General features: G+C 42.1%; 1 protein-coding gene across 1 annotated transcript in view; it reads left to right on the top strand.

Annotated features, from left to right (window-relative positions):
* Positions 1–23,296, top strand: part of MSRA (methionine sulfoxide reductase A) — a gene marked incomplete at its 5' end in the record, with an annotated part of 234,870 nt that overhangs the window by 126,453 nt on the left and 85,121 nt on the right. The window contains one exon of the mRNA XM_082277057.1: positions 8,430–8,534. Within this exon, the coding sequence (XP_082133183.1) occupies positions 8,430–8,534 (105 nt within the window). The remainder of the gene's footprint in view (positions 1–8,429; positions 8,535–23,296) is intronic.

Raw genomic sequence — 23,296 nt, 5'->3', positions numbered from 1 at the left:
CTCTCATTTCTTGTTTTTTCTTTTAAATTCCAGATTAGTTAATATTTTCCAACTCTCCAGCTGGCTATTAATAGATGTCTCCAGGTATTATATTTACCTCCAGTTATCCCTTTTCAAAGCTCTTCTCAGTGCATGACATATTCATCACATCCCTATTATTCTTTGCTTTGCATTATGCCCATTTATTTAAGGAAATTCTTTGTGTTGCATAACAGTGGCACAGAGGCTTTGCAGCTAAAAGCTGTAAACTTCTAAGCAAAAAAAAAATCAATCATATTTTCCATTATATTGACATTAAACCAATTCCCTTTATAGATTGAATCTGTGTTTCTAAATCCAGGTATATTGTTTATGTATTTATTGTTCATTTTTCCATCTAATCTTTTTCTGTACCAGAGCAGACGCACAATATTGCTTTGGTTTGGGACATTACACCCATTTTTGGCAATAAATCATCTCTTAAAATTCTTTTCTGAAGATTCGGGTCTTCTGAGCCTGCTGTGTCCTGGAATATCACTCCCTTTCCAGCCAACGGGGAATTCTTGTTTTCCATTTGCTTTCTTCAGAATGAGTCACAGTTGAGGCAAATGGGTAAAACTCAATGTCTGGGCTATTGAGGAAGGGTCAGATGGGATATTGGGAAGGAATTCCTGGCTGTGAGGGTGGGGAGGCCCTGGCCCAGGGTGCCCAGAGAAGCTGTGGCTGCCCCTGGATCCCTGGAAGTGTCCAAGGCCAGGCTGGACGGGGCTTGGAGCAACCTGGGCTAGTGGAAGGTGTCCCTGCCCATGGCAGGGGGTGGAACGGGATGAGTTTAAGGTCTCTTCCCACCCAAACCATTCTGAGATTCCATTATTTCCTCTGAGGAGACAATTCATTCAGCTCAAAATATCCAGCAGAAACCTAAGCTGAGCAGTTCAAAACTGAATTCTAACCAAACACAGAATCTAAAACTGTTGGTCACTAAATCTTTCCTGGAATGTGATCATTTTAAGCATAGAATCATAGAATGGTTTGGGTTGGAAGGGACCTTAAAGCTCATCCCGTTCCACCCCCTGCCATGGGCAGGGACACCTCCCACTAGCCCAGGTTGCTCCAAGCCCTGTCCAGCCTGGCCTTGGACACTTCCAGGGATCCAGGGGCAGCCACAGCTCCTCTGGGCCCCAAGCCCCATCCAGCTTCCAGGGACTACCTTTGCATAACCCATTTGTCAGGAAATGCAATTTATTGGAATGTAAAGGCTCCATCCATCGGATGTGTCAATTACGGGTTAAATTTGGGCTTTAAATGAGAATTTTTTTGATGTGAGAATATGGAGTTTTTCTATTCCCAACTCCGAAGCTAAAATATTTTAACTCTACTATAAAAAATGATATAGAACTTGGAGTTGGGTCAGAGTCTTCCTCATCAACCATGATGAAAAGAAGATAACTCAAAAGTCCCAACTCTTTGTACAGATGAGTTTGGCATAGGAAAGCTTCATTAAAGCCAAATGAACAAAGGAAAAAGTCACTGATATATTCCCAGCCTTTAAGGCTCCCTGCATTACTTAATTTGACATTTTTATATTATAGATCAGTATGTTTCACCGAGTTACTGTTTTAGCAAGACGTATCACTTTTTCCTTTAAGTTTAGCTGATATTTGATGGGAGTGTCTCTCCCAGTAGGAAATCTGATCTCATTTGAAAAAGTCAGGAAATGAAGAAGTGCTTTATGGGACACGGGTTTAGAGGACCTCCCCAAGATCCCATGGTGCAACTGAGCAGTGACCACTTTCCATATCCATATCTAAAAGCCGTTTTCCATTCAGAATTCCCTGGTTTCCATCCCTACCACTCTTGATCTGCCTTTCCATTGCTTTCTCAGTGACTCCATTTGCATCCCCTTCCTGAGGCCATGCTCATCTCCTTGAGTTAAAAACCTCCAGGGGTTTCTTTTGGAAAGGGTAAATTCATCCGGCACTTGGCGGCTGTCACTGAAACGACTTTTTGGGATTTCTTAGTGCCATGGTTGATCTCACCAGAGCTGTTCCTACAACCCCTTTCCCCTTGGACATCCCAATTCAGCCCCTATTTCCTTTTATTGCAGTATAGCAATGAAATTCCATGTTTATTTCCATCCTTGCCCTTCCCTCAAAGGTTGTTCCCCATTTGCAGGTACCACGTGTGTCCCTTTTTCCCTTCAGCAGAGATTTTACTTCTGACTTCTTTAATACATTTTTGATTGAGTGGCCCCAGCGCAGCAAGAAATGGCTTTGTAAGACCATCCCATCAGCTCCTCATTGGACTTCTCCACAGAATTAATAAATTGAGACTTTATGTTTCTTTCAAACTCCTGATGAAGGGCTTTGAGAGCAACAGGCTTCGTAGCAGTCCCTGCAGAGGACAGATAAAAATGCTGCCATTCAAGCCTTGTTCCCTTCAGACATTTTTTTTTTTTAGAGATGTCATTTAGACAATTCTTAATCCACTAAACATGTGCACTATCGATATGGGGGAGTGTTAATTTTTTAATCAGTCATGAAGTAATAAGTCAAATGCATTAATAAAACCTAAGTTCCATGCTATTACATCGCACATTTATTACAGCCAGACTTGTAATTTCATGGGAGGATGAAATGGAGTTTGGCTGACAAGACCTGTATTCCATAGGACCATGCTGTTAATTATAAGCCCATCTTCAACATTTTTCCTTCACTTGGCTGAAATGAAATCAGAATATCTTTTCTAGGAGCACATTCCAACTGGGAACAGCATTTTGACCACAGGACCAGGCCAGAGGGAGTCTAAAATAATCCCTTTTTAAGAGCTTTTAGTGTGGACATTCAGCCTATAAAAACATAACCTGTAAGAAGTACAGTGAACAAGGGAAGTTTTGCTATCTCCTTTTCTTCCTACAGGTTTATGTAATTTATTTTTCTCTTTTTATTGGCTCTTCAGTGTACAGCCATTTTACAAATAAAAAGGCTTTGTAGCAGTGGTCTCGTTTCCAGATATTCTGTTCAGCAAAACCAATCAATATTCTGTTTATCAAACCCATTTTGCTGCTAAGGAGCACACAGGATTTTAGCAAACAACAGGGAAAATTTTTACAGCTCTGCCACATAAATTTTAAATACTTGCAAGTAAGAAACAGGTTCATTTAGCACTTTCGTTTTTCAAAAAAACTCAATATTTTTTGTGAAAACTGCCAATCTTCTTTAATTTCATTCAAGTAGTTTACTGAAAAATATGAGAATTTCTGTGAAAAAAAACCCCAATAACAGCATGTTCAACCCCATTTTTTACTGGCAACTTTATTCTCTTAATTTTGTTTTGATGGGGTAAAAAGCAAAGTGATTCTAGAAGGCACCAGAAATAGCAGTTCATTGTTTTATCAGCAAATTTTCCTATCTTTATGAATTTTCATTTACTGGGTGATTCACCTGTCCTCTAATAAACCAAACAAATAAAATTTAATAACATTTTCTCTTCAGAGGCACCACACTATAGCTGCTGCATGAGCTACTTTCTGTAGGTATTAGAAAATACTTGATTTTCTGTGGTCCAGGCAGAAATTTCTGGAAGTTTCTAGAATTTATGGACAATTTATTTTGATTTAGAACTGCAGGACTGGCCTGCCCATAGTGATAAATTGGCTTCTTGCTGGAGAGGATTGACATGTTTTGATAAAAACTGGATAAAAGAATGTGGATCACGCTGAGAAGTTAAAGAACCATTTTTTCTAAAGCAGAAATTCACAGTGGTTAATAAAGGAAGCATTATCTCCTAGTTCAGTGCTGGTAAAGTCATTAAAGTTGTTTAAAATACAAAGAAGAAGGTAAAAAAAAATAGGCACAAGTCAGTGCCAATGTAGAAGTACAAAATATGGGTCGGTTCCATGAAATTCCCTCAGTTTTAGGCAAGAAGTTGAATAAAAATATTCTAATGGACCCTTCTTAAAAATCTCTTGATCTGGGATTATTTCCATTCTTTTCATTCTCATTGATTTGAAGGTCAAAAAGGAAAGGGAAAGGGGCACCCAAAATATGGGCTCTCGGTATTTTAGTGCTGAACCTTTGGTTTGTTTATTTAAAGAATAGGAAGGCGCTGGAAATTTCAGTAGTGATAACCATGACTTAATGAAAATTCCCAGGCTGGTTTGGAGAAAGATGCTCAAAAGACCTTCCCACAACTTTTGTTGGTTGTACTTTGCATTTTCACTTGGGTCTAGACTTTGGATAGCACAAATTGGTTTATCTCCAAGATCAGTGAGTGCTGAAGTTTGGTTGTGTTTCTTTACATTCCACATTGGCATCATGGCCCTGGCACAGGGTGCCCAGAGAAGCTGTGGCTGTCCCTGGATCCCTGGAAGTGTCCAAGGCCAGGTTGGACAGGGCTTGGAGCACCCTGGGACAGTGGAAGGCATCCCTGCCCATGGCAGGGGATGGGACTGGATGAGCTTTAAGGTCCCTTCCCACCCAAACCATTCTGGGATCCCAACGAGGTTGTGTTGCCAGTGTGACAAGCACAGGGGCAGTTCAGGGATTCAGGGAAAAGGTGAGAAAAGAGGGAGTTATTTTCTGAGAACTCTTTGAAAAGATGTGAAAAGTCATATCTGCTCTTTGTGGAACACACCGGGAGAGCAGGAGCTGTAATGGACAAGTTGTTCCTCAAACTCTGGGCCATTCTTGTAATGAAGAGCTGTTAAACAGGCCTGAGTACAAATAAATTCAGTGAAATGATCTTTATGGTCCCTTCCAACCCAAATCATTCTGTGATTCTGTGATTTGCTCGAGTCAGGATGTCATTTCTCAAAAGAGCCAGGTCCTTTTTTATTGCAGAATCAAGGCAGGAGGGAGTAGTTTGGGAATTTTGGCATTGTAGAATTTAATTCACCTGAGGCAGGACCAGGTGGAGGTGAAGCTCACGTGGCTGCTGGGAGGCTCCCAGGTGAGGAGCTCTCCAGCCAGCCCTTGGAAGCTGCTCCACTTTGCCGGAGATAATTAAACACTCCCTAGATCCAGCCAGTTAAAAAGAATGAGTTCTCTTCCCTAATCCCTCGGCTTGGGCACTCACCTGGGACATGATTAAGAAGGTGAGAATCTAAATGCTATTAGGAAGAAAAGGAACTGAAAAGGTGTCACTCAGACGTCTTTTTGTCCTGCTCTTTGCAGGGACGTTTTTGCCAGGGTTGGAATCCCCTCTGAACGAGCTCGCCGGAGTTAATCCTCCGGGAGCGGCCGTGTTTTCTAAGTGGGAAATGGATCCAGGATAAACAGACAATCTGCTCTTGGCACTCGGCCCTCTCTGCCTCGGTGTAATAAAGTCTTCCCATCTGTAGGGAGGTTCTTCAATGGTTAAGCCCCTTCCAGAGCTGAAGGAACCAAGTGCCAGTGCTGGAAATCTGATAATGGCTCTGATAAAGGAAGGTTTTCTATTTGCACAGGGAGCAGCAAATGGAATTATATTTATAATTCCATAAATTATTTAAAAAACGTGATCCAGACATTGAGCCTTTTAGAAATGTTCATACTCATTCAAACTTTTGCTGTGGGATATTAAAGATCAGCTGATTAGAAACAGTGGGTGAACTGAGGACACTGTGACTCTCTGACGATATAAATGGACATTCAGGTGCAATTCTGAAGGAGGCACTGAGGTGAGGAGCTGGATGTCACTGAGACAATCACATCTCCCACTGATCATTTGAAATCCTTGCAGCTCCTCAATGTCAGGCTATTGAATTTCTCGTTAAAGATACACAGCTTTTTGGAGAACAAGTGGGGTTATTGTTTCTCTGTGATTGCTGCCTCTCCATTTTAAGAGCTCCTACAAAAAAAGGTTTGATTAGAAATATTTCAATTTTTTTTTCCACCATAGAGAGGAGTGGTGAGCTGGGTTGATGCTGTGTTCATTTGGCATTGGGTTTACTAAGTGTGTGAAACACAAACTGAAACGGGATTATTCTTTTTTTTGTCAGACTCAAGCCTAATGCAAATAGTCACCAATGCCAAGATTGTTATTAGGAATAGCCACAGCATATCCTGAAAGAAAATCCACTGGATTGTGGAAAGGCTTTGAGGAAAATGAGAGGTGAATCTGGTAGGACCAGCAGCATTACTTCCTTTCTTTTCCCCTGAGGGTGAATATTGATTTTAAATCTATTCTAACAGTCTCTTAGCCACACATCTGAGGGTATTTTTCTTGAGGTCAGGCTATAGTTCTCAGAGGAGCACCATTATTTCCTTATTCTGGGAAAAAAAGAAGGCTGATCCTTTGAACTTCTGGATTAGCAGGAGCAGGCAGTGTTGACAAGGTGTAATTGCTGCTTCAGTCAGGAGGAAAAGCCTCTGTTGTTTTTAAGTTCTTTAGGAAACTCTCCTGTGATCTAAACCCGTTAATCTTAGACAAGTAATTTGCTCCTGAGTGATAAAAACCTTTCATAAGCTTCGTCTTGGCTTACAAAAAATAAAAATACTGAAGTCAGAAGCCACTCCTTAATCTCTTTTTAGTTATACAATGTTGGTTTGAGGGAACTGGACACACCACAGGCTGTGCCCTCTCCTTTTTTGTCTCCAGCAACAACCAAAGTCCCAACTTGGGCTCAAACAAATTCATTATTTTTTGCTGATAGACCACATTAAACCACAAAATCTGGAATAAATTCCATCCCTGACCTAAGCTGGCTGTTATTTCTTGCCGTAATACAGAAAGACCATTTCACTTCATTATGAAGCCTGTTATCTCTGACTTGCATTTTTATTCTGCTGAATGGATGATCCTTCCTGCTTCCCACCATCCGAATTTGGCTTCAGGTAATGAGGTGCTTCCCTGGACTGTAAAAGGCAGAGAGGAATTGGGTCACAGTTGTGGACATCCTGTAGGATGGGGGGACCCGGCTTTACTCCACCTCCCAGGAAACCTGGATATTCACTTTTCATCCCACTGAGCAGATCCTTGTTACATTGGGATAGGGAGCAATTTGATTTTATCCAGTCTAGACTACAAATATCCCAGATGTGTCCTCTTTTACTGATCTGCATTCCAGACTAAATTTAATCCCAGTCTTTCAAATCTCTTTTATCAGCTGGCCCAGCCCTCTGTGCCTCATTTGGGTTTTGTTTCAGGTGCCCCATTAGCTGATAAAATGCTGTCACACTTTGCCCCATCATGGCTCTTTAATATTTCCCAGCATCCTTTTTATTGCTCTCTACTTTTTTTTAAAATTCAGATTTCTCCTCATGTCTCTACTGAACCCTCCTCAGTTACTCATTCTGATTTTTCTCATTTGGTGACAGTTCATTCAGGACCCATTACTGGGCCAGATTCACCCTGTATGAAATTCCCTGATTCTGTTGAAATCAGTGGAACAAATCTGGAGTTTGTGCTGGTGTAAACGAAATAAAAACCTCCCTGATGTGATCAAGGGACTTATTTTATCCCCACCAAAGGCAGATCTGGCTGTCCAGTGTATTTTTTCTAGGTATTTACTTCTTATGATTTAATTGAAGGATGGGATTTTTTCCCCATTCATGAATATGTAATGATGACAGAAATGTCTAATTTTTGAATTATAAAATATATAATATATATATAAAATATAAAATGCACGTTGTGCAGTGGACTTTCACCTGAGAGGTCTGAGCACTCATTAATCTCATTATTAATTAAAATTTAAGTGAATTATGTGCCCAGATCCTTCATATTGTCTGAAGTTGGATCTTTCAATAATATTATGAGCCATAAACACATCAGAAATTAAAAAATTCTGTCCAAAGTGTAACAGAAAAATAGAAATAATGTTTTTTAAGTTCTGTAATATCTGCTAATCTTCCTTGTATTTCTGCTGTCATAAAATTTGAAGTTCAGCCGGGCTCTCTTTGACTCTTTTGAGCCTCATGGACATTGCGGAACAGTTTGGAATTATTTGTGTGATCTTGTGTAAGCACACCCTTGGCATTTGTTTTTATCATCAATATTATTGATATTTTATAATATGATAATTATTTTCCAATCAATTATATTGCCCATATCGCCACAGAAACAAAACCCAGTCAAGACAACTTAGACATAAAAGTTTTCATATTTTATTGCTCTATTTAGAATATTTCAAATATTTTGCTAGTTTTCAGTTATAAATTTGTTAGAATTATTAATTTTTTCTCCTTTAAGGTGACAAACTGCTGCAATAACAGCACTGTCTTCCCTTCTCATCTCTCTGCATGGTTTGTTTCACGATGGCCCTGTCTGAACAAACAGATTTATTAGAGTTGACTGAAATACAAAATCTTGTGCAAAAAAGCTCAAGTATAAATGGTGCTAAACCAAAATATTTTTAGGAAAACACGAAACAAAACCAAAGGACTGTGCTTGGAATCTTAGAGACAAAACCCTGAGTGCACCTTGGCTAATTGTCACTGCTAAAATCTGGTTTTATTTTGAATTTGCAGGCAGAACTGGGCACACCGAGGCTGTCCGGGTGGTGTTTGAGCCACAAAACATCAGCTTTGAGCAACTGCTCAAGGTCTTCTGGGAGAATCATGACCCGACACAAGGTAGAGTGATGAGTGAGCCAGTATTTAATTATCTTACTAATTACAGCTGGGGTAATTAGTGTTTGAGCTGCATGGAAGAGATGAACCTTGAAATCACACTGGAGCTCAGGAATATGATTGCAGACATTTATTGACAGAGAAAGAGAGGGAGAGGGAGAATGGGAGCACGGAACTCACAGTGCCCCTCCTCCCTTACAGCTGCCTGGGCTGGGAAAATTCCCACAGAGTGGCACGGGAGACAATGGAAAATTCTCTTCAACTTTGATGATGACAATTTATTCTGTAATTTCTTTTGTCTCTTCAATTAAAGCGTATTTCTTTGCATCTTCAAAATTTCTATTATTTTGGTTTATTTTATTTTACTTTTCCTTATTTTATTTTAAAATTTTATTTTATTTTAAAATTTTATTTTATTTTTAAATTTTTTTTTACCTTATTTTACCTTATTTTACCTTATTTTATCTTATTTTTAGTTTTCATTTTAGTTTGCTTTACTTAATTGCATTTTATTTTGCTTTATTTTATTTTATTTTATTTATTTGATTTTGTTTCTACCCAGGACCTTTATCCTTCATCAGAACCTGGGATTTTACATTTTTCAACAGTACTGAGTATATTTTATGATTAGAAAAAGGGAGCAAAAAAGGGGTAAGAGATGTTGTGCAGAGGCACTAGTGGACCATTCTACCTATTTGCCTTATCCAAACCTTTGGATTTAATTTATCCTTCTTGGCAGAGGTTTTGTGCTGACACGACCCACATCTGTGCAAACAGAAGTGGGAAACTGTGTGCAGAAAACATTTTGCATGTTTAGAGAGTTCCAATAAACCTCATCCCTTCTCCCATTTCCCAGAAACGCTGCACACAAGTAACTCATTTCAATATTTGAACAGCCATCGTAATTATGCCACTTGTTACTGCATCTGGGAACAAAAAAATTGCAGATGATACCTCCAAAATGTGATGCCATCCTGGGAAAAAGAAACTCAAAGAGGGATCCAGGGACTATTGTGGATAAGTGTCTTCCACTGAACCCAAAGTGGTTATTGCAACTTCTGCCTCTATGGAAAGAGCTTTAGTCAGGAGTTTTCTGCCTGCAGGGCCAGGAAATCAGAACATTTTGTGCAGTTCCTCTGTTGCCATCCTGGAGATCTTACAGAAATATTGCTGGAGATTCAAAGTGCGACAAAAAAATGGATATAGAGCCCAGAAAACTGCCCCAGTGCTGGGAGTAGACACGATGAAGAGAGATAACACCATGTCGGGGGGGTTAGGTTGGATATCAGGGAAAGGTTCTTCCCCCAGAGGGTGCTGGGGCACTGGAGCAGCTCCCCAGGGAATGGGCTCAGCCCCAAGGCTGCCAGAGCTCCAGGAGCATTTGGACAACGCTCTCAGGGATGCACGGGGTGGGGTTGTTGGGGTGTCTGTGCAGGGCCAGGGGTTGGACTGGATGATCCTATCCAGCTCAGGAGATTCTGTGATTCCATGAACACTGTGATCAAACAATCCTTGCAGGTACCTCATGAGAGGTTGACAACCTGACCCCAATAAACCAGGACAAGCTCCAGTAGCTGGGAGCTGAAGTTTGGAAAGTTCCACTGTGCAATGAAACAGCTCCACATCCCTCAGTGTAATTAAACACTGGAGTATTTTTCCATCACCATCCTTTCGAGTCTTTCAGATGGGGTAATCCATCATTTTAAAAGAGGGGCTTGATTCCAGTCAGGAGAAGGAATCCTGTGAATTTGTCGAGTGCAGTGGCCTACACTGTTGATTTATGAGCCTCCCTTTCCAGCCTGCTGCCTCAGAGCTGTGTTCAGGTTAATTCATCGGCACCATCCCTGAAAAACTTGGAGCTCTGCATTGAGAGATGCCACTATGGCAGGGGGTTGGAATGAGATGATCTTTAAGGTCTCTTGCAAACTATTCCAGGATTGTCTGATTCTAAGACAATCTCCACCCTCAAATCACACTCCTGGGCCTTCCTGGTTTGCTTGTAGAAATGATGGAGTTTTTCATCCTGTCCTACCAGTTTTTGGTTTTAGACCTTTTTCTTGCTCTTTTTTTCTTTGGATTAAGAGAATCTTCAGGGCGACATCATTGAGGCCTTCCAGTAGGTACAGGGAGCCTACAGGAAAGATGGAGAGGAATATTTACAAGAGCCTGGAGTGACAGGACAAGGGAGAATGGCTTCAAACTGAAGATGGGATGTTGGAAAGAAATTGTTCCCTGTGAGGGTGGGGAGGCCCTGGCACAGGGTGCCCAGAGAAGCTGTGGCTGCCCCTGGATCCCTGGAAGTGTCCAAGGCCAGGTTGGATGGGGCTTGGAGCACCCTGAGATAGTGGAAGGTGTTCCTGCCCATGGCAGGGGGTGTAATGAGATGGTTTTTAGGATCCCTTCCTCTGGGTTTCCATGACTCTTATGGACTGCTTGTTTTGAGGCATCGGGACAATTGGTCCACGTGTCTTGCTCATATGTTTGGATTCATCCTGATTGCCAGGGCTGGGAACCGGTGGACAGGAGTATGGGATTCTTCACTTTGCAGGTATGAGAAATGGATTTCTGCAGACATAAGTTGGACAACACCCACCTAATCAATCTTTTTCCATGTCTGTAGTCTTGTCTTTGGCAGTGGTTGGGCTCAGTCCATGGCTCACATAGAACAGGGAAGTGCCTGAAGGACCTGAGGGCTTTAGGGTGACTGAAGTTCATTACCTGGACACACAGAGATATGGATGAAATGTAGTAGTTGTGATAACAGATCAGATAAACCCATCAGTGTAATTCATGATTCTTTCTGGCTCTAAACCAAACTAAAATGATGGCATTATGTCTTTATATCCTCATACGACAGAGGTTCAGCACAGTTCCGGTCTGTGCTTTCAGAAGAAGGCTGGATGTGGCAGCTGTGTGATTCACTCTTGGATTTCTGGCAGCTGGGAAGCATCATCTGATTAGCCCAGGCACGAGGCCATGCTAATGTGGCTGAATTCCTTCTGGGAATGAGCTCCTGTCTCCATGTGACACCGAGCCATGGAGACACCCGAGTCCTTCACACTGTCTCAGGCATCTGTGTGGCACTGCAGTGCATGGTGGAAACATTCCTAAACTTTTATCTGAGCTTGGATCAATAGAATTTCCACGTGGTTCTTCCATAATAATTTGCCAAAAGTGAGAGCACTGTTTTACCCCTGGAAAAGATGGAATTGTTCTTGGAAGGCTTTGCACACGCCAGCCTTGCACAGGTTGCTTTACCTGTGTATTTTTGTGGTTCCTTAATGCTGCACCAGGGGAGGTTCAGGTTGGACACCAGGAGGAACTTCTTCATGGAAAGGGCTGTCAAAGTTTGGAAGGGGCTGCCCAGGGAGGTGGTAGAGTCCCCATCCCTTGAGGTGCCCAAGGAACAACTGGATATGGCACTCAGTCCTCTGGGTTGGTGACAAGGTGGAGATTGGACTTAATCTTGAAAGTCTTGGAGGTCTTTTTCACCCTAAATTATTCTGTGATTCTGTGATTTTGTTATTCTAATCTCTGTCCAAGAATTTTGCAAAGCTCTTCACATCTCATATACATTTCTTGATTTGAGAAAAACCTGAGACACAAGGTCCCAATGTCAAACTTCTGTGTTTTGTAAGGCAGGGATGGTAGAAGATGTCTAAATTGGGATTGTTTCTTTGCCTTGACTTGTATCTATTCCCTGTTTTTAGCTGGCTGTGGGAAATGTAGCTTTATGTAAAGACACTGAAAGTGAGAGTTATCTCTCTGACCTACAATATTTTTCTCCTTTGCGGTTGAGCTGTGTGCACACAGTGAGTTTTATTCAGGCAGCCTTGTGGGAATGCAGGACTCAGTCTGCCAAAAAGAAGATTTTGACTAAGAAGATAAATGAGAAGATTTCTTATTCATGAAATTCAGCACAATCTTTGGGTGAATCCAGTGTCTCACACAGCAAATGCCTGACTTCTTGAGTACAGCTCCCACTCAAAAATATAAAAGCTCTATGGGGTTTATCTTTTTCCAGAAGTTGGGATAACACCATTTCATCCCTCCTACCCCCAGCAGAGATAATGGACTTATCTCATTGTTCTGATGTCATTAAACATCAAATGTGTACATTCCGTGGCAGATTAAGGCCTTTCAGGATCAGTTTAGTTGGTACCAAGTTGCTGAAGAGTACAGACTGCCAGTCCCACCACCGTTCATCATTGCATGAGTGTATTAATATTCAAAACCTCCTGCTTTCCAAGCAGTTGTCCTTTAGAAGAGACTGACTCCTCACTGGGATTCAAATTGTTCCTGGGAAGGAGCCTGGCTCTTGTTTTGGGAAGCTCTGGAGTGTACAGAAGTCAATTGAAAAGCAGGAACCTTTGATCAAATCAAACAGTTGAAAGAGATCCTCCCTGACGAGCATCTCGGAAGTGTGGGGCCCTGACAAAGTCCTCCTGACTGTTAATTTAGGCTCTATTTTATAATTCATTAGAATTGGGAGACTGAAAAAGCAACAAACAACCCCCTGACTTCTGCCAAGTGGCATATGGCTGTCATCTCTGCTCAGCCTCCAGTGCTCTGCTCAGCATTCCTGCTCTGCCAGGAAAGAGCTGATCTATAAGAGGATTGCTCTGGATGGCTCTATAAGGGCTCGAGATGTTGTTTCTTTGTCATTGATAGAGAAAAGAGGGATGAATGGGATATGCCAAAAATACTGCAAAAAAAATTTGTAGATAATTTTAATTTTTAAAGTTTACAGAGGTGTAGAGCAAAGTCTGTATTGCCTGGTTTTTTAACTGGACCGTCCTCAGAGCTTTCCAGATTTTTTTAGGATATAAGCCTGACTGTCTCCTTAAAGTTGCACTCTGACCATGGTCCTGCTGACACCTGCTTGCTGCCTGTCTGGAGGGACTTGGACTTTCAACCCATCAGTTTTGTGCCTCTTCTGTAGTGTCACAATTTCTGTAAAGTAATCTTTGACTTCCCTGTTAGGGAAAAGGGTGATTTTCTCCTCTCACTCCAACCTTTGAGCTGAATACAAGCTCTTTGTTTGTGTTGACACTGGAAATCACAAACTTCTCAGGCTGAAAATTAACCCTGCATGAATGGAACTGAAATGTGGTTTCCAGCCAGGATTTAAATCGCCGGGAGCAGGAATGGTGGTGGGATCACCCTTCTGGCATCAGCACCGATATGCAGTGCCTGAGCCAATTCCAAACCCCGCTGTGCTCCTGGACAGGGAGGAACGTGTCATACTGGATCAGATCAGAAGTTTGGCTGCTCTTTGTAGGGTGTCAGAAACTATTTCTCCACACCTCTGGAAAAATCAATCTGATACCAGAGGAGAGTGTTTGGCATGGTACAAATGTGAGTCCTGTAAAGGACTTTAATCTTGGAATTCTCCTGACCTGTGTGTGGGTGAAGTCCTTCATGTGTCAGAGATTTCAGCCAGTCCAAGGTGACTTAAAAGAAAGGCTCCTTCTTGCTTTCATGGGCTGGACAGAAGTCAACCAGACAACAAAACTAATTTCATTTTAGAGCAACTTGGTCTAGTGCAACGTGTCCCTGTCCATGGCAGGGGATGGAATGAGATGATCTTTAAGCTCCTGTTGAACCCAAACCATTCCGTGATTCTGTGAAAATGTGTTTGGGAGAAATGAAAAATCCTCTTGTCTCCTTCAGCTCTGTTCTTTTGTGAGCACAATCCAAAGCAGATGCTTGTTTGTGTAGTTCTGCTCCCCAGATTCCTCAAAAGTGCCCAATCCTTCCCAGCCCACAGGAAACGACTCAGGTACAGCTACAATTCCCTGTGGTGAGCACCTGTTGTCCACAAATCCCATCATTTTTCATTCCTTCTGGCTTTCTGTTTGGATTTTTGAGTTAGTGGCAGGAGCTGGAAGGAAGCCAGGATTCCATAGTTTTGGTCACCCCTTTGACCATGGGGTGAAGGACAAAGCCACCAGTGACCACCGCTGCCCAGGAGCTTCTGGAATTCCCCTTCCAGCCTTGTTGATCCTTTGTGAATATCCAGAGAACCAAAGTCATTGTAAGGAATCTCATTCCCCTTTTCCTGTCAGGGACAAGTCCTTATCTTGCCTGTGTTTGTGCAGGAAATGTAAGCAGGGCTGATATTTTTCCAGCAGTTGAGGACCATCTGTCCTACAACAAACTCGTCACCTGCCAGAGTCGTTCAGAACATCTCTCCGTCCATATGTCTTGTGTATCCATGATAAAGAAGAAATGTAGGAGCCATTTCTCCTCCCTGTGACCTTCCAAACACGCTGGCATTTAGCCTTGGTGCTGATGCAGGAATTCTCCAGATTAATATCTGCTTTTTGTTGTGCTGACCCAGTTTGCTCGCAGAGGGGATATTTATTTCTCCCCAGCTTTGAAGTCCTGTACTTTTTTTAGACATTGCATAAGGAATCTATCATCTGCAAATAATTAAAATTAGACACTAGAAATGACATTGTGTTGCTAATGAGCAGATGTGTCTACTTATACCAGTGGAAGAACAGCTGTACACATAAAAAACGCTGCAGCCACCCTAAACCAGCATTTGGTATTCTGCTACAGGCCTGGAACTTCATTTGGAGATTAAAGGGAAAAAAATAATCTTTCCCTGTAAAATATAACCGTTTTTATGTTTTGCCTCTACATTTTTGTAACTCTCTTCCCTTTATAATTTGAGTGAGATTTGTGAGTCTCAGATTAAAGCACCTTTGTCATGTATTTCAAACGTCATTAAGAGCCTTGATGGTCTCAGCATTATTACAAGGTGTAACGAAAAACAGTAGAAATATGAAATCTATTGTCACCAGGCATATTAAATATATTCAAAATAGAATTACCAGCCCCTCAGGGAGCCATTCTTGGTCCAATACTCCTCAATATTTTCATTAATGACTTGCAGGATACAGTGGAGAGGATGCTAATTAAATCAGTGGTAAAGACATTGCTGGGAGGCTCTTGAAGGAAGCGAATAAAGCACAGCTCTGTGTTGATAAATTAACAAAAGCCATGGAAATCGATGTGCCAGGACACAATAAAGATAAATGTGTGGCGGTTCCTGCAGGGTTGGACACTCAAGAGCAGAACTGGGTTGTTTGATCAGAGTCTTTCTGTTGCCTTCTCCTCGTTCCTGCTCTTTCCCATGAAATTCCAGTGGTTGATGGATGCCTACTCATCCCACCAGCAATGAATTTAGTCCCTTGCCCAAAATCACCTCCGAAATACCTGTGGCCTTTTTTTAAGAAGTATTAAAGTCTTTGCCAGAGTTGCACTTTGAGAATGCATCTTCATCTCCTTCCTGACCCGAAATCTTGTGTTTCATTGTTCCTGCTCTTTGTGTTTCTCCAGGACTAAACAGGCATTAAAAATAAATAGGTGTTATTAGGCTGCTTTGCATCCCCAAGAATTTTAGCTGTCGTGCCCTAATTTGCACATTAGACTCTTCTTATCCATATAAATTAGAATAGACTTCTCCTGACCTATATTTGCAGTTTAGGAGATGTTGTTTTCCCTGCATCTTTCTTAATGAAGGGGATTATTAACCAGAGCAGTGGTTGCTGAGGTGGGCTGAATGCTTTGCATTTTGAAGTGAGCAGTGCTGAATCAATTCTGGCTCAAGGGCAAAAGTCCTTCTGGGCTCTGAATTCCTCTTTCAACTGCTTTTAGGTTCTTTTTTTTACACCTGTCTTGGTTTGAAAGACAGGTGTCTGCTAAGGAAGGCAGAAGCCTCCCTTGGAATGGCAGATGCAACCCCCTTCCCTCCGAGTTATTATAATTTTGAAATCAAGGGGCTTTTAGGCAAAGATGTGGAAAATAGGAATAACACCTGACAAGGATGTGTGAGCCAGTTCCCCAGAACAACTGAAAATTAGAACTCCGACGCTGTAGGAAATGTGAACCCACCTGAGGGAGGTGAGGTTTATACTGGATATAAGGAAGGATGAAATTATTTATAAATATATATATGTATATATAAATGATGTATATAATATTATGTGAGTCCCTTCCAACTCAGAATATTCTGTGATTCTGTGATATAAGAACAGGATGATCTTTAAAGGTCCTTTTCAACCCAAACCATTCCATGATTCCCTGGTTCTATCTGTGAAGCTGATGGGAACATGGTGGGAATAACATCTAAATTTTCATGTGTTCATGGAATTTGGAGAGGGCAACCTTAGAAAGTCTTTTTCTGCAGAATTTTTTGATGGATTGTTCCTAATCCTTAGGCAAGGAAAACAATAGATGAAGTCAAAACAAAGAGATAACAAACATTGTTTTCTTCTTCAAATAATAGTGAATTTACTGTACTTGTGTCTGGAAATCTGAGGCATTGAAGCGTGGTATCATTAATCATAGTTTATGGTGATTATTAGTAGGCTTTTAATCTTTGTTTTCGTGTATAATTAGGTACAAGAGGTCAAAGCTGACTCTCTTCTGAACAACAATATTTTCAGTGAATGACTGTTTTTCTCTGCCTGCAATTTCCTTGTGCATATTTATAAGAGCGCACTTGTCTGTATTTTGAGAGAGTAGTGTCCCATGAGCTTATCTGCTTATAAAAGCAAATTGCAACACTATTATTTTTATTATCACTAATTATTTTTATTACTATTGCAACAGCACCTGGTGGATCAGAGTGGGTTTGGATTCGGAGTGCAGGCAAATGCCTAAATTGAGGCAAGGCACTAATCAACAACAGATAAACGAAGAGAAAGGAGAAGGCACATGAAGAAAAACAACAGCAAATCTGTGTGGTTCCATAGCTGAGTCTATGTGGTAACTGATCTGAATCCCTGCATTTCTTAATTATAGTTTTTCCCCATGATCAGTTGTTGTCCAGCTTTTGGTAACATCACAGCAAAGTTAATCCCTGAAGAAAATCGGCAATGAGGGCCTGAGTCCAATGCCGGAACAGAAATGCCTTTGCCACATCAGATGCTTTTGGGCATTATTCCTGTTTTCCAGCAGTTAGAAAATGTGAAGCTCATTTCTGCCCCCGTCATGTCCTCCAGTCTTCTCCACACATCCCTGCTCCGTGCATTTTACTTGGGATTGAAGGCTATCAAGATCTCCAGGCAGGCTTGTCTCACCAGCACAGCCACGTCCGGAGGGATAAAGGCTGAGCGAAATCCACGTAAATTTAGATGTTTCCATGGGCATGGGGGGGCTCAGCTCCCACGGGTATTAGAAAAACTCTGGTGAACACACTTGACTCGTCCCAAGTTAGACATTAGGTCAACCTGTGTTTGGTCAGCTTTCAGTTGCCTAAACATGGAAGCTCAGTTCCAGCTGCACTGATAAATATTGATAAAAATTTCATTCCCTTCCCACGTTCCTAGAATCCTGGAATGGTCTGAGTTGGAAGGAACCTTAAAAACCATCCCATTCCACCCCCTGCCATGGGCAGGGACACCTTCCACTATCCCACGTTGCTCCAAGCCCCGTCCAACCCATGCTTGGACACTTCCAGGGATCCAGGGACAGCCACAGCTTCTCTGGGCACCCTGGGCCAGGGCCTCACGGGGAACTATTCCTTCCCCATATCCCATCCATCCCTGCCCTCTGGCACTGGGAAGCCATTCCCTGTGTCCTGTCCCTCCATCCCTTGTCCCAAGTCCCTCTCCAGCTCTCCTGGAGCCCCTTTAGGCCCTGGAAGGGGCTCTGAGCTCTCCCTGGACCCTTCTCTTCTGCAGGTGAACACCCCCAGCTCTCCCAGCCTGGTTCCAGAGCAGAGGGGCTCCAGCCTTTGGAGCATCTCCATGGCTTCCTCTGGACTCACTCCAGCAGCTTGAAGTTCATCCAGATCCCAGACAGATTTTTAAGAAAAGGCACCTCTGAAAAAGCCTAATGGCTGTTTATGGCAGAAAATGTCTAAAATCCTGCCTAAAACCAATCATTTAACTTTTGATTAAAGTGAAGTCAAGTTTGATTAAAGTAAAAGTCCCCTACAATAAGTTTAGTGCCATTAGGGATGATTTATGTGCACAATTCACTGTTCTATTCATCTGTTCTGTGCACCACTGGTAAATATGAATTTTCAATTAATAATTAGAAATGGATTAACATTTTTTCCTGCCAGTGATACTTGAGTTAATACTTGAGCTTTGTGACACTCATCCAAAACAAACCCGTGAGGGGTTTTTTTCTGGGCTCAGGCTGATGATGCACTTCCTTCAAGGGTCCAAGAGCATTCAAAAATGCTTTTATACAATATTGTATCTGAAGGAATTAATAAATAATAAATATACAGGGAACTCGTCTTCCAAACCAAGTCTTCCTTGAGACTTTCTAGTTTTTAAAAATATATATAAAATATTTGAAGTGTTAGAGGAGCGGTATTGCATCTGGTATGTGAATCACAGAATGGTTTGGCTTGGAAAGGACCTCAAAGATCATCTAGTGCCAAAAGAAGACCAAAACCAGTTTCCTCCTAGACACTAAAAACTGTGTATATTGAAAACTTTCTAAACCTTGTTGACAGTGTAAAACTTTTCTTTATCATGTACAATCTCATTAATGCTTTTTAACCTCCTGAAGAAACTCTTTTCTATTTAATTTATCCTTCCTGCACCACAGCACCTTGAAAATCATCCAGAACTCTCAATGCACAGCACTGTAACGACATTCTTTCCTATTAACATTTTCCTCCTTTAATCATGTGCCATAAAGAGTTTTACTTTCCCCTGGCAACTTTTAAGCTGTAGAGATGTAATCATTAGAGTGAGTGATGACATCAAGCTGGGGTGACATGGTGCAATTGATTTGTACTAAATAATGATATGATGAGCTGGAAGAAGGAGTTTTATTAGTCTTAACTCAGCAAGGATTGATTGGGGAGAAGAAAATGACCAATCCGTATCTCAGGTTGCTGGAGGTATAAGAAAGTAAGTGACAGCTGCAGAAAAGTCTATAAATCACAGGAAAAATTATGATAAAAATAAGAGCTATGAACTGCCCTTTAAAATTTCACTGGATAGCACAGAAGAGTCGAAGAGACCTCGGCCATTTATCTCCATTATGCCTGGGATCCTCTGAGAACAGCAAAGTTGACGGATGATGCCATTACATTTTTTTTATTATTTTTAAATGGAGGGAAGATAAGGAGTGGTGTATAAGTGTTACTTTCAAGTCATTAGAGGGTTGAGTCTTTGAAAGAATTCCTTGATTTAGCCAATAAAATAAAGTGTCTTTTGCTTTAGCTTTCTGCAGGTAATATATTAAACAGTGGCTTTTTGGAAACAAATCTGCTTGTTTGCAGTTTCTGAAGAAAAAAATAGTACTGGGAAATCTGGTTTTTTATTAATCAGAGAATCACAGAATGGTTTGGGTTGGAAAGGAACTTAAAGATCATCTCATTCTATCCCCTGCTCATGGGCAGGAACACCTTCCACTACCCCAGATTGCTCCAAGTCTTGTCCAGCCTGTCCTTGGACACTTCCAGGCATGGGGATTCCATATTACAGTCCATATTCCAGTCATTCAAACCAAAGGAGAGCCAGCATTTATTGCTTTGATGCCAGAGAATATGGGGAAGACCAAAATGAAGTCATTCCTACCCAGGTACATCAGAAGATACTGGAGTGTTGGTAAGAAAGGGATTTTTAGAGCCATTTCTTTGCCTGTTATCTACACTCAGGCAAACAGCAGCTTTCCCAGTGGCAGTGTGTTAATATCCCATGGCAATCTCAACCTGGGAATTGTTCCTTTGACAGGATCTGAGATACCATCACAGCTCCCTGTTCTCTCCAGCCGCCATCCTCTCACCACAAATTTCCATTTCACATAAAGCAGAGCTCAGCTCTTGAGGGCTTTTTGTGGTTAATTGGTGCTCTGGGCTCTGCTGGCACAGCGAGGACATTTTATGTTCTCCAGAGTGGTCAGGGCTGAGCTCTGCTGAGGTGCTTTGGTCAGCCAGAGGGAAATTCCTGAATATGATCCATGCCCAACATCTGAACATGTTTGGAGCTCCAAATGCCCTCATCTTCCCTGGTTCTCCAGAGACAAGAGCTTACAACGACAGCCCAGTGCTCACACAGGGTTTGGGCTGTTGGATTTTGGACTTTTTTACATTTTGGCGCCACACAACCGTATCCAAACCCCACATATTTTTGTCTTTTGCCAGAGAGGTGCAAATTATCTGCTTTCCTCTCAGTTCTAAAATCAGCCTGTCTATCAAAGCATCTCTTTGACAAGAGATTTTCTGGCTGTTTCCAGCAGATCAGCCGATTTTCTTTGTCTCAGGCATCACCAGTAAGTGCCAGGCTGTTACCTCCAGGGTCTGTTTGTTCCTGTTCCTGCTGGATGTGTTCCTGATCACCTGGTCAGGGACACAGGATTTGCCCTTTCCAGTCTCTGTCTTGCCCCACTGATACTACTAAAGTAGAGCTGGATGGGAAAAATTTCTTCATGAAAAATGTTGTCCAGCCCTGGCACAGCTGCCCAGGGCAGTGCTGGAGTCCCCATCCCTGGAGGGATTGAAAAGCCACGTGGATGTGGCACTTGGGGACATGGCTCAGTGGTGGCCTTGGCAGTGCTGGGGGATGGTTGGACTGGATGATCTCAGAGGGGCTTTTCCACCCTCAGTGATTCTGTGATTCCTCAGGGTTAATACATTTTCTCACCAACTTTAATAAAGAACCTGTTGATCATCTCAATCTTAAATGAAAAGGAGGTTCAGTTCCTACTGACAGATTTCCCTATTATCCTTGAGGAAAAGATTGATCTCCTGGAGCTGCCCTAAAAACTATCTCTAAATGGGCACGTTTTGCACAGAGAATGACTTTGAGACATCTCACAGAACAGTTGTAGATACAACCAGCGTTTCCCAGTAAAATCCAGCTGCTCTGAAGATGTTCAGCTGATGTTCTTAGGAGTTATTCCTTCTTCCAGTTAAGAGTTTAAGCACAGATACATTGTGGAATTTTTAAAGAGCCCAGCAGAGGTTGTTTTTTATTCAGTAAATATTTCTTTCTTTTGAAGACAGGACTGTTAAGCTCAATCATCCCACCACAGTTGTTTAGTAAATTGAATTTCTTGTCTTGTTTGTTACTTGTTGAGCTGTGAATCTCAGCAAGTCAGACTTGCCAGAGGGTTTAAAAAATCACTGATGGACCCTTGAGATGTTTGTCCATGTGAGGTTCATTGAAAATAACAACAGCAACAGTGGCACTGGGCCATGTTTGTATATATGGAATTTATTCTGTTATCTCATACTCTTAGGGGCTTAGGTAGTGTATTAGCTCCATATTGCAGGGGATTTAGGTACAAAATAAGTTAAACAACAAGTGAAAAGAAAGGAAAATTTGGGTTTGATCACTGGTCACATTAAAGCTACACTTTGGGGAAATACTTACAGTATCTGTTCAGTCCTTTTCAATGCTGGTGGGTGGTTTAACAGCCCAAGCCAACATTTGGGTTGGAGGAGTATTATTTTTCTTCTTTTTTCTATATCCTGAGTTCTTTCACTCAGAGTTTGAATTGAGATGCAGGAGATCAAGAATTCTTGTTCGGACTTGGTTGTTTATTATGTCTTATCAGTAATACAGCTGCATCGTGAGTGCTTCTTTGTTGGCAGGGTGGAAAATGGCTGTAAGTTTTAATTTTCAAAGCCTTTTAAAGTCTAAACTAACCAATTATGAGATATGTTTTTACTTACAACCCTCTTACTAGCTTTTCATGTTCTGCAGTGCAGAACTTTTGACCCAATGACAGAACATTCACATTTGTGAAGGAAAAGGAAGAAGACATAAATCCATACCCCAAATCCTCCATATTGTAACCTATTATTACCTATATCTCCTAAACCTAATTTTCTACATTTCTACATATTTCACCAGTGATATAACTTTTAATTACACAGCAACAACCTCAGTGTTACCACACAATTTAGGAAGCTTTTCCCAGGGTTTTGGATAGAATACAGTGTGTTTCTGAGGATCACTGCTTCCCAGCACTGACAGGCTGAAATTCTCAGAACCCAGGGTTCCAACAGAGGAGGGGCTGCTGTTATCACACATCTGACTCCTCCTTAACTTCACCCTTTAGTCGTTGGCGTGGTAAAACTCTTGGAATTTTGCTGTCCTGGGCTGATCCCCAGCATGGGCAGCAGGGGAGGGGGGATTCTGCCCCTCTGACCAGCTCAGGTGAGACCCCACCTGCGGAGCTGCTCCAGCCCTGGGACCAAGAGCAGAAGGACGTGGAGCTGCTGGAGAGAGTCCAGAGGAGGCCACAGAGATGCTCCAAGGGCTGGAGCCCCTCTGCTCTGGAGCCAGGCTGGGAGAGCTGGGGGTGTTCACCTGCAGAAGAGAAGGATCCAGGGAGAGCTCAGAGCCCCTTCCAGGGCCTAAAGGGGCTCCAGGAGAGCTGGAGAGGGACTTGGGACAAGGCATGGAGGGACAGGACACAGGGAATGGCTTCCCAGTGCCAGAGGGCAGGGATAGATGGGATATTGGGAGGGAATTGTTGGCTGTGAGGATGGTGAGGCCCTGGCCCAGGGTGCCCAGAGAAGCTGTGGCTGTCCCTGGATCCCTGGAAGTGTCCAAGGCCAGGTTGGATGGGGTTTGGAGCAACCTGGAATAGTGGAAGGTGTCCCTGCCTATGGCAGGGGGTGGGACTGGACAGTCTTTAAATTCCCATCCCACCCAAACTGTTTTATGATTCTATGAAAATGTAAATCCTCGATTTGAAGCCCTCAGGAATGGAATGTGGCTTTAGGTGCATTGTTCAAGGGAGAAATGCTCTTTGCTGCTTGAATGTTGTCT

Source organism: Coloeus monedula (assembly GCF_965178545.1).
Source record: "Coloeus monedula genome assembly, chromosome: 2".
Taxonomy (NCBI): Eukaryota; Metazoa; Chordata; class Aves; order Passeriformes; family Corvidae; genus Coloeus; species Coloeus monedula.
Note: the sequence above shows the minus strand (reverse complement) of the source record. Positions and strands in the feature narration are given on the sequence as shown.